This window comes from Terrapene carolina, unplaced genomic scaffold (genome assembly GCF_002925995.2).
Source record: "Terrapene carolina triunguis isolate 2854851 unplaced genomic scaffold, T_m_triunguis-2.0 Scaffold132, whole genome shotgun sequence".
Taxonomy (NCBI): domain Eukaryota; kingdom Metazoa; phylum Chordata; order Testudines; family Emydidae; genus Terrapene; species Terrapene triunguis.
In genome coordinates this window covers 11,752,096-11,765,043 of record NW_020664483.1, presented here as the reverse complement: position 1 = coordinate 11,765,043, position 12,948 = coordinate 11,752,096, and the positions used below count along the sequence as shown (strand labels likewise).

Sequence of the window (12,948 nt, the reverse complement as noted above, 5' to 3'; positions counted from 1 at the left end):
TCTCGGTGCCACTAGATGGGACAGAACACCACAGCCAGGAGGTGTGGGTTACACTAGTTAATAGCACTGCACTTCCTTATTGTGCCCACATGCACAATCAGTTCCTTGTGATAAGATGTAAATCCAGGATAGCTTCTCCTTCAGTCATATTCTTTACTTTCTAAACACAAAGCTATCCTGTGTATACCTCAATAGTATCATTATTATTCTATGTTTAGGACCTAATTAACATCTAGAGTCAAGAATTTTTATGCAATTCCCCCAACAGCTACTCAAAGAGTCATTTTCACACTGGCCCTAGCTTGGGGGCTTACTGCTGGTGCCCCCTGTAGTTCCTCCTTTGCTATTTTCATTTTGTCCTTTCTTACCCAAAGTATCTCACTAGTTTCATCTGATTCTCAAGTCTGTTCTCACTGGTCTGACTGTACTAGAATAAGGGGCTGGAGCCAGGAGGAACATTGCCACTGCAGCAAAAAGAAGACCTCACTGCCAGCCTCACCGAAGGAACAAAGGGGATGTTTTCTTTGAATATTCATTCTCATGGATTTTTAAAATAAATAGAAAGAGCAAAAATGACTATAGAGAGAATATTTCAATTCTATTGTATATAGATTCATAGATTCTAGGACTGGAAGGGACCTCGAGAGGTCATCGAGTCCAGTCCCCTGCCCTCATGGCAGGACCAAATACTGTCTAGACCATCCCTGATAGACATTTATCTAACCTACTCTTAAATATCTCCAGAGATGGAGATTCCACAACCTCCCTAGGCAATTTATTCCAGTGTTTAACCACCCTGACAGTTAGGAACTTTTTCCTAATGTCCAATCTAAACCTCCCTTGCTGCAGTTTAAGCCCATTGCTTCTTGTTCTATCCTTAGAGACTACGGTGAACAAGTTTTCTCCCTCCTCCTTATGACACCCTTTTAGATACCTGAAAACTGCTATCATGTCCCCTCTCAGTCGTCTCTTTTCCAAAACTAAACAAACATGAAGTTTAAATAAAGGAACCCAACCTAACTGGTTGTCATTTATCTCTTTAGTGACTGGCTATATAAAGCCAAAGTTGGATTCATCTGATGGAATGTTGTAACGTATGAAAAGGACTCCATTAGGAATTAAAACAAGCCAACATGCACAGCAGCATAGCTCTGTATCCAGAAAAGAATCAGTGGGTAGTATTTTGCCTGCTGCAGCTCCAGAGAGCATGACTACCTGGGCAAAAAAGGTACATTTGACAACTGAGTTAACTCAATTGTATTAGCTTAATTCACCTTAACCCCCATCTACCTCATGGACACTTGTCTAAACACAGATTCACATATTTTAGATTGAGTTGGTGTATCTTAATTTGAAGCCTAGGCTACAACATAATCAGCTCAAACTATCTAAAGATGTCATACTACGTCTACACAGGTTTTATGCAGACTTGAAGGTTCAACTGAACTGAGGTAACTTAATTGATCTAACCTGATTGAAAAACACCTTCTTTGCCCAAGTAGACTGGGTATAAAGTATATTTGTGTAACGGGATATAAACAGCACAATGCCGGGATGTTGCCATGCAATTATTACAGCCACATTGCCCATGTCACACTAAACATTGTGTCAATCCACTTCCCTTTTTGGATGAAATTTGATCATTGCAAAAAGAAACTGAATACTACACTTACAATTCAAAAATGAAATATCTACAGTAAATTCAAATTTAACATGAGAATATTTTTAAATCTTTCTAAAATTCTACTCCATGAGGAACAGTCCTCATCAAAATTTCTTAAATAAATGTTGGTTTTATTTTAAAATCAGAAGACATTAACAGAAATTTAGGAACAGCTGGCATTGATCACCAAGGATATTTTCAAACCAGACTAGATTTCAGCTGCTTACTTGTTACAAATAGTTTTACGAAGTCAATATACTGTTTTATCTGAAACAGTTAATGGAACAATATTTTCTTCCTTCTTTACATCATTTTGATTAACTTCGATCTGACTTTCTCCAGACTATGATATCTACCCCTTGTCTCCCCAACTCCTGTTTTAATAATCTCACTTTCTTGTTGTTTATTCAATCAGAAATGTATTTTTAGAGCCTCCATTCAAGTACTAAATCGTTTAGTTAAGATGTAAAATGAGCTTCAGCAACTGGAGCAGGATTAAAAATAAAGACAGATAAAGGCCAGTCACAGCTAATGACTTCAGTAGAGTTATGATTTCCATCAGCTGAGAATCTGGCCAATATACGACTGAGAATTTCCTAAGTTCACACATTAGAAATACTAACCTCCATTTAGACATATTTACCTAACCGATATAATTGGTGGGTACATTTTCCAAGTAAAGCTTGCACAGTTGTGCATATACATTTGCACGTCTCACTTACGCATGTGCATACCTGATGTATGCACATAAATGTAGTCTATGCACACTAAGGCTAGGTCTACACTACGGGCGGGGGGGGGGGGGGGTCGACCTAAGATACGCAACTTCAGCTACATGAATAGCGTAGCTGAAGTTGCGTATTATAGGTCGACTTACCTGTCTGTGAGGACGGCGGCGCGTCGACCGCTGCCGCGCCGCCGTCGACTCCGCTTCCGCCTCTTGCCGCGGTGGATTTCTGGAGTCGACGGCAGAGCCATCGGGGATCGATTTTATCGCGTCTTCACTAGACGCGATAAGTCGATCCCCAATAGATCGATTGCTACCCGCCGATCCGGCGGGTAGTGAAGACGTGCCCTTAGCTATTGAAGACTGTAACTAGCGCACACAAATGCCTGAGTATGCAAACTCATCAAATATATGCAAATATGATAGGCACATCCAAACATATGCATATAAATGCACCCTTCTAACTTTGAAAATCTGGCCCTTTGAAATACAAAGCATGAGATGTATTTCGTAAGATCAAGGAACCATGCTTATTAAATGAAACATAATAAAACAATTCTTTTACAGATCATAAATTATACATTTATGGTGATGGATTCTGGTGGGGTGATGTTATAAATTATGTTATTTGACCATCTCTTTTCATCTCTATTTTTAAGAAAAATTTTAATTTAAAGAATAAGTCACTAGACCACAATCATCTCCCCCTCCGTAATTACTGAGGTTATATTCTACAGAGTCGACTATTTGACCAACGGCCTCCTGCTACGTTTTTTAGGAGGATCATAACATGTAAAATTAACCATTGGAGCCGTTCTCTTCCTGTCAGTTCTTAGTGGAACAGTAGTGTGTTAGATACAACTGCTTTACCAGCCCAGCTTTTGTGCCACCCCCAGGCTATCCTTATTCCTTTCTCTTCCAGTCGTGCTGCATTAACAACTCTCAATTTCTTGTTCTTGAATACCACATATGACATGCATGATCTTAAAGATTTTTATTATTCCTATAATGCTGCTAAAACCTGAGGAAAAATACCCCACATAAAGAAATAATACATCTTTATGAAGTACTTACAATTGATCTGATATTGTTTTCTTTTGCCAGTTTCAGGGATGATTTATAACAACTTGCCAGGTCTTCTTTATGAGTATCACTGATATGGCCTCTTGCTATTGGTCCCACAGTATGAATGACATCTGCAAAAAAAAGAAAAAAAAATTCACTTTACTCCTAATGTGGGTAATGATTGGGAAAGGGGCTAATTTCTGGAGAAGGGTCTAGAAATCGCAACTGCATTAAAAAGAAAAAAAAGCAACAGGGCAGTCTGGCAAATATCTTCAATACCTGTATACAAATTCAGGGAGTATGGGGAACAAGCAGGATGAACTGGAAGTCATGCTATATGAAGAAAATTATGACTTAATTGGCATCACAGCGACTTGGTGGGACAACTGCCATGATAGGAGTACCAGCATTGAGGGATATCGCATGTTCCGAAAGGATAGCTATGGGAAAAACAGAGGTGTTGTGCTTTACATCAAGAATGTATACACTTGCTCTGAGGTCCAACGGGAACGGAGTGACAGACGTACTGAGACTCTGGATGAGGATAATAAGGGAAAAGAATAGTAGCAATGTTATGGTGGGGGGTCTATTATAGACCACCAAATCAGGAAGAGGAAGTGAATGAGTCATTCTATCTACAAGCAGGTAACAAGATTAGTTAACACACATGAGCTAGTATTAATAGTGGATTTTAACTTCCCTGATATCTGTTAGAACACTATTGCAGCAAAACGTAATACATCCTGCAAATTCTTAGCATGCATACGGGACAGATTTGTGATTCAGAAAGTTGAGGAAACACCCAGCAGGTCATCCATTTTGGATCTGGTTTTGATCAATGGGGATGAATTAGTTGCAAAAGTGAAGGTGGTCGGGAACTTGGGAGGAAGTGATCATGATCAGATTGAATTCAAGATCCTATGAAAAGGAGGACATGAGAACAGTAAAACAAGGACGCTGGACTTCAGAAATGTGATTTCAACTGACTCAGAGAAATAGTAGGCAAGGTCCCATGGAAAGACCAGTTAGGAAGGAAAGGAGTCGAAGGGGACTGGAAGTTCTTAAAAGATGTAATACTAGAGACTCAACATCAAGCTACTGCGATGCATAGTAAAGATAAGAAGAGCCACAGGAGGCCAATGTGGCTGCACAAAGAGCTTTTTAGATATCTAAAAACTAAAAAGGGATACATACAGGAAATGGAAGGAGGGGCATGTCACCAAGGAACTATACATTGGAATAGCACGAGCGTGTAGGGAACAAAATCAGGAAAGCCAAGGCAAAGAATGAGTTACAGCTGGCAAAAAATGGTAGAGACAACAGGAAGGGGTTCTTCAAATATGTCAGACAAAAAAGAAAGATCAAGAATGGTGTGAGTCCACTGCTCAATGGAGGTGGTGAGCTGGTAATGGAAGATGATAGGAGAGCAGAGCTATTCAATCCCTACTTTGCTTCAGTCTTCTCATCTGACCAGATGACTAGCAAAGTTACCACAGACAATAAAGGGGAAGGGATGCAGATCGGGAGAAGTAAAGAACACATCAGAGATCTTCTGACCAATTTGAATGAATTCAATTCAGCGGGACCAGATGCTATTCACCCGAGGGTACTGAAGGAATTAGCTACTGGAAATAATATTTACAAACTCATGGATGACAGGAGAGATCCAGGAAGACTGGAGAAGGGCTAATGTAGTGTCCATCTTCAAAAAGGGGGGAAATGTGGAACTGGGGAACTATAGACCAGTCAGCCTGTCTTCAATATCTGAGAAGCTACTAGAGCAATGTATAAAACATTCAATTTGCGAGTACCTGGATGATGAAGGGGTAATCACTATCAGCCAACATGGATTGACCAAGAAGTTCCAGTCATGCCAAACCAGTTTGATTTCCTTTTTTGACAGAGTAACAGATTTGGTGGATAGGGGAAATGAGGTGGACATAATATACCTGGATTTCAGCAAGCCTTCTGACACATTCCCACATACCATTCTATTAAGTAAGCTGGAGAAATGTGGGCTCAACACAACTACCATTAAGTGGATACATAACTGGTTAAACAATCACAAACAAAGAGTAACTATTAATGGACTGGAGGGAGGTCTAAAGTGGGGTTCCTCAGGGATCTGTTCTGGGTCCAGTGTTGTTTAACATCTTTATTAATTACCTGGATGTAGGTATAGCGAGCAGACTGATCAAGTTTTCAGATGACACAAAGCTGGGAGTGGGGGTTGCAAATACTCTGGAGGATAGAGCTAAAATTTAGGGATCTTGATAGATTGGAGAACAGGGCTATAGACAACAAAATGAAATTCAACAAAGACAAATTTAAGGTGCTACACTTAGGGAAGAAAAACCAAATGCACAAATACAGATTAGAGGAAAACTGGCTTGGCAGCAGTACTGCTGAGAAGGATCTGGGAGTTGTGGTGGATCATAACCTCAACAAGAATCAGCGATGTGATGCTGTTGCAAAAAAAGCAAATGCAATTTTAGGTTGCATTAACAGAGGTATAACATGTAAGTCACAGGTGCTTGTTAGGCCTCAGCTGGTGTATTGTGTCCAATTTTGGTCACCAATGTATAGAAAGGATGTAGAGAAACTGGAAAGGATCCAGAGGTGAGTGACAAAGATGATCAAAGGGATGGAATGCAAGCCATACGAGCAAAGGCTGAAGGAACTGGGCATGTTTAGTTTCAAAAAGAGGAGATTAAGAGGGGATATGATAGCAGTCTTCAGATACTTGAAAGGCTGACATAAAAAAGATGGAGAAAAGTTGTTCTCTCTTGCCAGAGAGGGCAGGACAAGGGGCAATGGGTTCAAACTACAGCATAGCAGACTTAGATTAAAACTCAGGAAAAACTTCCTAACTGTAGGAACAGTAGGACAATGGAACAGATGCCTCAGGAGGTTGTGGAAGCATCTTTACTGAATCTTGGCAGGGAGTTAGACTAGATGACCCTTGTAGTCCCTTCTAACCCTATGATTCTATGATTATTAATGGCCTCATGATTCTGTACCACTATTGCAACATTACAAGTTATCATCTGCAGTTATTGTACCTGGACACAAAGATTTAAACAATAATGCAAGAAATGCACATAATTGGTATCCATGAGACAATACCTTTGTAGGAGATTAACTGAAATGAAAACAACTGTAAAGTTATATTTTAATGTACTAGTGCATTTGAGTTAAAGCAAAAATGAGAAAAATGTACTGAACTGTATATTATTTCTGTTACAAGCTGCTTACTACTTGCACCGTAAATAAAATGGCTCCACAAATACTGTAATCTGTAGTTGAGAGTTTCTGTAAATGTTGTAGAACAATTTCTAACAATCATTGCCATTCCTTAGAATCCCAACAATGGGGAGAAAATTTAAAATTCAAGTTTTACCATCAAGATCATTGACAGGTAGAATGTGATGTGCATAATTCTTTTTCATTAAATCTCTGGGATCTTTTCTTAAAGACCATTTTTTAAAAAAATAAGCACATTCCTCTAAACTTGATTGACCTATGAAAGTGTTAATTACCAAGGGATTAGCAGACCTTTCACATAAGGAAAGATTCAATCAAAACACTATGCAATTTAAAAAAAAACAACTAATTTTGTCTAAAGAAACAACACATTAGAGAGAGTAGAGCCAGGGATTGCAGTAGATAAGATGCTTCTGAATTCATTGACATAGTAACCAGGTCCTACACTATCAGATATAAAGTTCTTAAACCAGGGGGCTCTCTGAAAAAATAAAGTAAAATTACTTAGAAATCTATAAACTAAAATGTATCATTAAAAATATTTCTAAATTTTGTTTAAAAGTTGGATATAGTGAGCACGTTTACTTTTCAAATCCCATTTCTACATGTAGTAACAACACCAGGATGAGTAAAGATGACAGGTAGCTACATCCTTTTTTGTGTGTTGTGGATACTCCCCCACAATCCACCATGGCAGCATTAATCAGGGATGACCCTCTCTCTTGTACATTGTCCTGCGCTATACCTTGACCTCCTTGCCATATTATGCTGTCTACAGTAATCAGACAGTTCTCATCTCACACTGCAGCTAGTCAAGTAATACCTCTACACCACACATGAATGGCTTCCATGCATTTCCAAGTGTTTGCATCCTTAGAATTTCTGGCCCAAGTTGTGGCTGCTGTGGAAATCATAGCATCTATACGTTTGCCGAAATCCCCCTTCTTGTGGCAATACATGTACGTAGTACATTGGAGGACATGTCAAATCAAAGGCAAATTGATGTAATACATATAAATGCACTTGATCTTCTCAAGTTCCACCAACATCAGTTGCCTTCTACAAAGGAACATAGGGATAGCCAGACTGTATCAGACCTGAAGTCCATCTAAGCTAGCATCCTGTCTTCAAAACTGGCTAGCAACAGATGACTCAGAGGAAGATGCAAGAATGTCACAGTAGACATGTGTGGGATAATTTACTCCTGGAAGGTTTCTTCCTAACCCATAATAGAGACTGGTTTAAATGCTGAAGCATGAGACTTTTTATCCCCTTCCAAAACTTTGTTTGCATTAACTGTTATAACTGTATATTCTTGTTATCTATATAAACACCCAATCTCTCTTTGAATCTTTCCATCTTTCTCTTCTTCATATATCCTCCAACACAGTTTTGCATTTGCAGAATTTTTAAGCCTCTCAATCTTTCATTCCATAACTTCAACCTACAAAAGAGAATTTTCTGAGGTGGCTACCATCCCACTCTGCTTGTGGCACCAAGACGCAGAATCACAGGCTCTTAGAACTTCACAAAACTTGCCTGGTTTGAACTGAATTTCGCTTCTAGCATTTTTTTGGTTGATGAATGCACACACTGAAGAGAACCCAAATGAATATAAATACAGCAGAATGATAGCTGATAGGAAACTTCATGAATCCAGTATGAATCAAACTTGGAAGGCTTTATACAACTTGCCTTCCTAACAACTATAAATACACAATGAGAAGCACACAAAAAGGCAACTACCATTCTTCTCCTTTTAATCACAGTAATTTCTTCTAGTTATAGGAACAGGATTGGACAGACTGGATAATTTCTGTTGATTGTCACAGCTGCTATATAGTAACTACAGCAGTGCCCTTCTAAATTGTTTTAAAAAACTGAAATTTGAAGCAGGCATTTAGTCTTTGTCAGATGACAAGTAGGATGACAACTGGTGATCCAAACAGGTAAGATGGTTTTATCCTTGAGTTCACAGAAACACTATTTTGAGTGTGCACTATAGACAATATAATAAATAGAACTGTTACTACCTAACTAAAACAAATAACATAGCTGGTTCATAATTTGCCTGTGCTGGAAGCGACAGGCTTGTGTCAGTATTTCCATTAGGAAACCTTTCTTTATAAAATATGATTATAACAATGCCCCGAGTAGGAACTTTGCAAATAAAGTTTCTATGTTTTTGTGTTCGATTTTAACAATGTTAAAGAAAAAAGAAAAGGACCTCTGGTCATTTTCTCAATATATGTTTCTTGAAAGAGGCAAGCCTCAAGAACAGAATGGATAGAAGTTATAGATCAGTAAAACTGCTCTCTCTCCAAGGCCATTACACATTTACAGATACTAGAATTAGAGGATACCATCAGACATATTTAACTCATAACAATATATCAAGCAACAGGCAAACAAAATGAACATGAAACAAACATAAAGGAAAATAGAAAAGCTGTGTAAGAGAAGAGAACTGATCATTCCCTCTAAGTCTTTTTTAATATTGATCCAATATGTATTTGAAGGTACAGCTTCCCAAAAGCTGAAACTCAAATGGGAAAATGAGTTACACTTATAATGACAGGTTTCAGAGTAGGAGCCGTGTTAGTCTGTATCCGCAAAAAGAACAGGAGTACTTGTGGCACCTTAGAGACTAACAAATTTATTAGAGCATAAGCTTTCGTGGGCTACAACCCACTTCTTCGGATGCATAACTTAGGTTACACTTATAATGTATTGATAAACCGCAGGATGGGGTTTTGGACTAAAGCCCAAATCCTGAGTTAGTTACTGTGTTCCTTCTTTCCAATTGGAAGAATTTCTACTTTTGTTTTTCTGGTTAAATATATACTTTATCCTTTTAATCCCTATGTTGCAAAATGCAAATACTAAGCACATCCAAAACATGGGGCTAAACCAAGTTAATGTTTTTCTTGGAACCTTTGAATTTGCACTTCTTGACTTTTTGTGATTTTTCACTGTGCATCGTTAACATCACATTAACATATCCCTAGGCACTTAATGTAAATAGGTTCCCTTAAATGTGATTAAATAGTTCTTGTATGTTAATTTATAGAAACCAGGAACAGGTGGTCCTATTGACTAATGCAATGACCTGTCATGTCTGTCAACACGGTTCTAAATTTGTGTTAAGCTGTAAGAAAATGACTTTTGTTGTTTAATTGCTATTCCAAGCACATCATTATCACAAACACATGATACAGCAGGACTTTATTAGCAGTGTAATAATAATGTCTCAATATGTTGTATGGTCAGCAGATGAACAGGGAGTTGAAGATTTTATTGCTACACTTTGCCAATAACATTAATACATACATGCATACATTGTCTATGTATACACTATCTCAATATATATTAGGGTCTGGCACAAAGGCTAAATCCTCCATGCACATGCTGATGCAGGCAATCAAAAAAAGAATGCATGAGGTTAAGCCCAGACTGGACTATTTTATTTATATACATCCAGGAAGAGTTTCTTGCTTCAACCCTCAAGTGTTGACTCAGGTCAGGATGTTTCACTCTGTTTTCATATGCCACTGGTTGCCTTGTAAGAACAGAATCCCAGACCCCTCCCAAAAATAATTCTGCAGTGGGTATCTTGACCATGGCCCCATTAGTTTGGTTAGTCACAATTCCATCCCTGACAAAATACTGAAATACAACTAAGGAGAAAAATCACTAAAGTTCTGCAAAATAACGGCATATGGGGAGCAATAAGTAGCTAGGTTTACACAGATCGAGTCTTGCCAAACAAACATGGCTATTTTTGTTTTTAAAGAAAAGTAAATAAGGAAATGTTATTTACTCCTCATAACACAAGAACTAGGGGCCACCAAATGAAATTAATAGGCAGCAGGTTTAAAACAAACAAAAGGAAGTATTTTTTCACACAACGCACAGTCAACCTGTGGAACTCCTTGCCAGAGGATGTTGTGAAGGCCAAGACTATAACAGGGTTCAAAAAAGAACTAGATAAGTTCATGACGGATAGGGTCCATCAATGGAAATTAGCCAGGATGGACAGGGATGGTGTCCCTAGCCTCTGTTTGCCAGAAGCTGGGAATGGGCGACAGGGCATGGATCACTTGATGATTACCTGTTCTGTTCATTCCCTCTGGGGCACCTGGCAATGGCCACTGTCGGAAGACAGGATACCGGGCTAGATGGACTTTTGGTTTGACCCAGTATGGCCATTCTTATATTCTTATGAAAGCATTACAAAATTGGTGGTTAAAGGCAAAATGGTAGATATAGTCAGATTTTGTTTTTTTAAAGTATTTGATACAGTATTTGTTACATGAGAGTTTGCTTTCCAGATTAATTGAAGTTAGCATGGATAGGAACACAGCCAAAGGGACTGAATACCAGCTTCAGGAACATAAACAAAGGGTAATGATAAATGGCAAAGTATTGAGCTGAGAGGTGTTTATCACAGTACTTCAGGGATCTGCACTAGGTCTGTTCTCATTTAGTATGTTCAGTAATGCTCTGGAAGAGTAAATGAAACATATTTGTGAAAATAGGAGAGGATATTAAATTGGATAAAATTGCAACCCCAGTGAAAAACAGAGAGGACTAGTACGAAGGGACCTGGAGAGATTAGAAACATGGGCAGTAAACATCAAAATGCAGGCTAATATGTTTGGGGGGAAATAATCTGAAACACAGTTATTTAATGGGGAACAGTAAGGTTTTAATGCTCTACCTGCCTAGAGCCTGAGTAATTTGGACTCCATGTGGCTGGAATGTGGAGGAGTTGGGGAGGTAACATTTAACTCTGGATGACAGGGCTGCGGGCAACACTCCTTACCTTCCCCCCATGGCCACAGCCCATCATTGCAAGATGCATGGGGTACTGGTGCTCAGGGCCGCCCAGAGAGGGGGGCAAGTGGGGCAATTTGCCCCAGGCCCCGGGCCCCACAGGGGCCCCCACGAGAATATAGTATTCTATAATATTACAACTTTTTTTAATGGAAGGTGCCCCTGAAATTGCTTTGCCCCAGGCCCCCTGAATCCTCTGGGCGGCCCTGCTGGCGCTACTGTATTAGTGTAAAGGTGGATCTGTGTGCTTTTCTCTGGCCTGCCCCCGTCTAACCTAAAGTGGCCTTCCATGCTAGCCTATGCAGGGCCAGCCTGGAGACCCCTTCCACAGTATGCAGGGTTAAACAAAAAAGTGTAAGAAATAACCAGGTCTTAGTAAGGGCTAACAAATTGCAATTGGTAAAAACTTTAATTTTAATACCAAAATTGTCAGTGTTAATTTAAAACTTCCATCTTACTATGCTCACTCTTCAGCAAAGCCAAGTGTCTCTGACAAGAAATTTAGTTTAGCGAGAAAGCTGCAGTGTATGTGATTGTATATCATATACAATGCACTTACATTGGGGATTTTCACATCAATTTTTAACAGTTCACCGAGGGGCAGTGCCCATGTTGAATGTGTATTTTTACTCGGCACATAGAAATGGATCCAACTGCTTTCAGTGATAATATCCCAGAGAGATTAAAATGTTTATACTTTTAAAGGGAAGAGGGATTTTCTCTCTTTCCAGTGCATGCTGGGGAAGACAGGCAGGGGAAGATACAGGGTTGGTACAAGGACTACAGTGCTTAGAGCTGCTAAACATAAGGAGAGCCATCTATGGGACCGAGGGAACAATTTAATTTACACCAGGATTTCTAAGACATTTCTTGTAGCAGATAGCTGTGGCAATCCAGCAGTGCGTGTTGTGAGACACAGTAGGAAGAAATTGAAGATTTTGTTTCCTTTTTGCAAAATTGAATCTTATATGAGCTGTACTGAACTGATTGTCAGACACCTGGCTAGGGGCCTCAGTGGTCAGAGAGGACAGACCATGACAATTAAGCATTTATTTCAATGTATGATTCTGTTCTCTCTGTATATTACCTCTGTTTACTTTGGCTTGTTTTTGCTCCAGATCAGCATAACCAGGAGTGGACATCTGAGTCTTGCATAAACCACAACCTGTTTTGAGGTATAGCAGGCCCTCGAACATTTCAACATTCCTGTTACTATTTAGACAACCATGAACATAAATATAATTTGCACATTTAATCAACACTTCAAAAGCATCACGCTGAAGATCTGTGAAAAAACAAAACCACATATAATATTCTGCTGTGCCATACATACTGCAAGTGTAAAAAAGATAAATTAGACTTATTTTCTCTGACCGCTTTCATTAAATAAAAC

At 39.1% G+C, this 12,948-nt stretch overlaps 1 protein-coding gene across 1 annotated transcript in view; it reads right to left on the bottom strand.

The window, feature by feature from the left end:
• The window catches only part of MACROD2 (mono-ADP ribosylhydrolase 2), a 1,327,587-nt gene that overhangs the window by 517,676 nt on the left and 796,963 nt on the right, over nt 1–12,948 (bottom strand). The window contains exon 6 of the mRNA XM_026653173.1: nt 3,465–3,586. Coding sequence (XP_026508958.1) covers nt 3,465–3,586 — 122 coding nt within the window. The remainder of the gene's footprint in view (nt 1–3,464; nt 3,587–12,948) is intronic.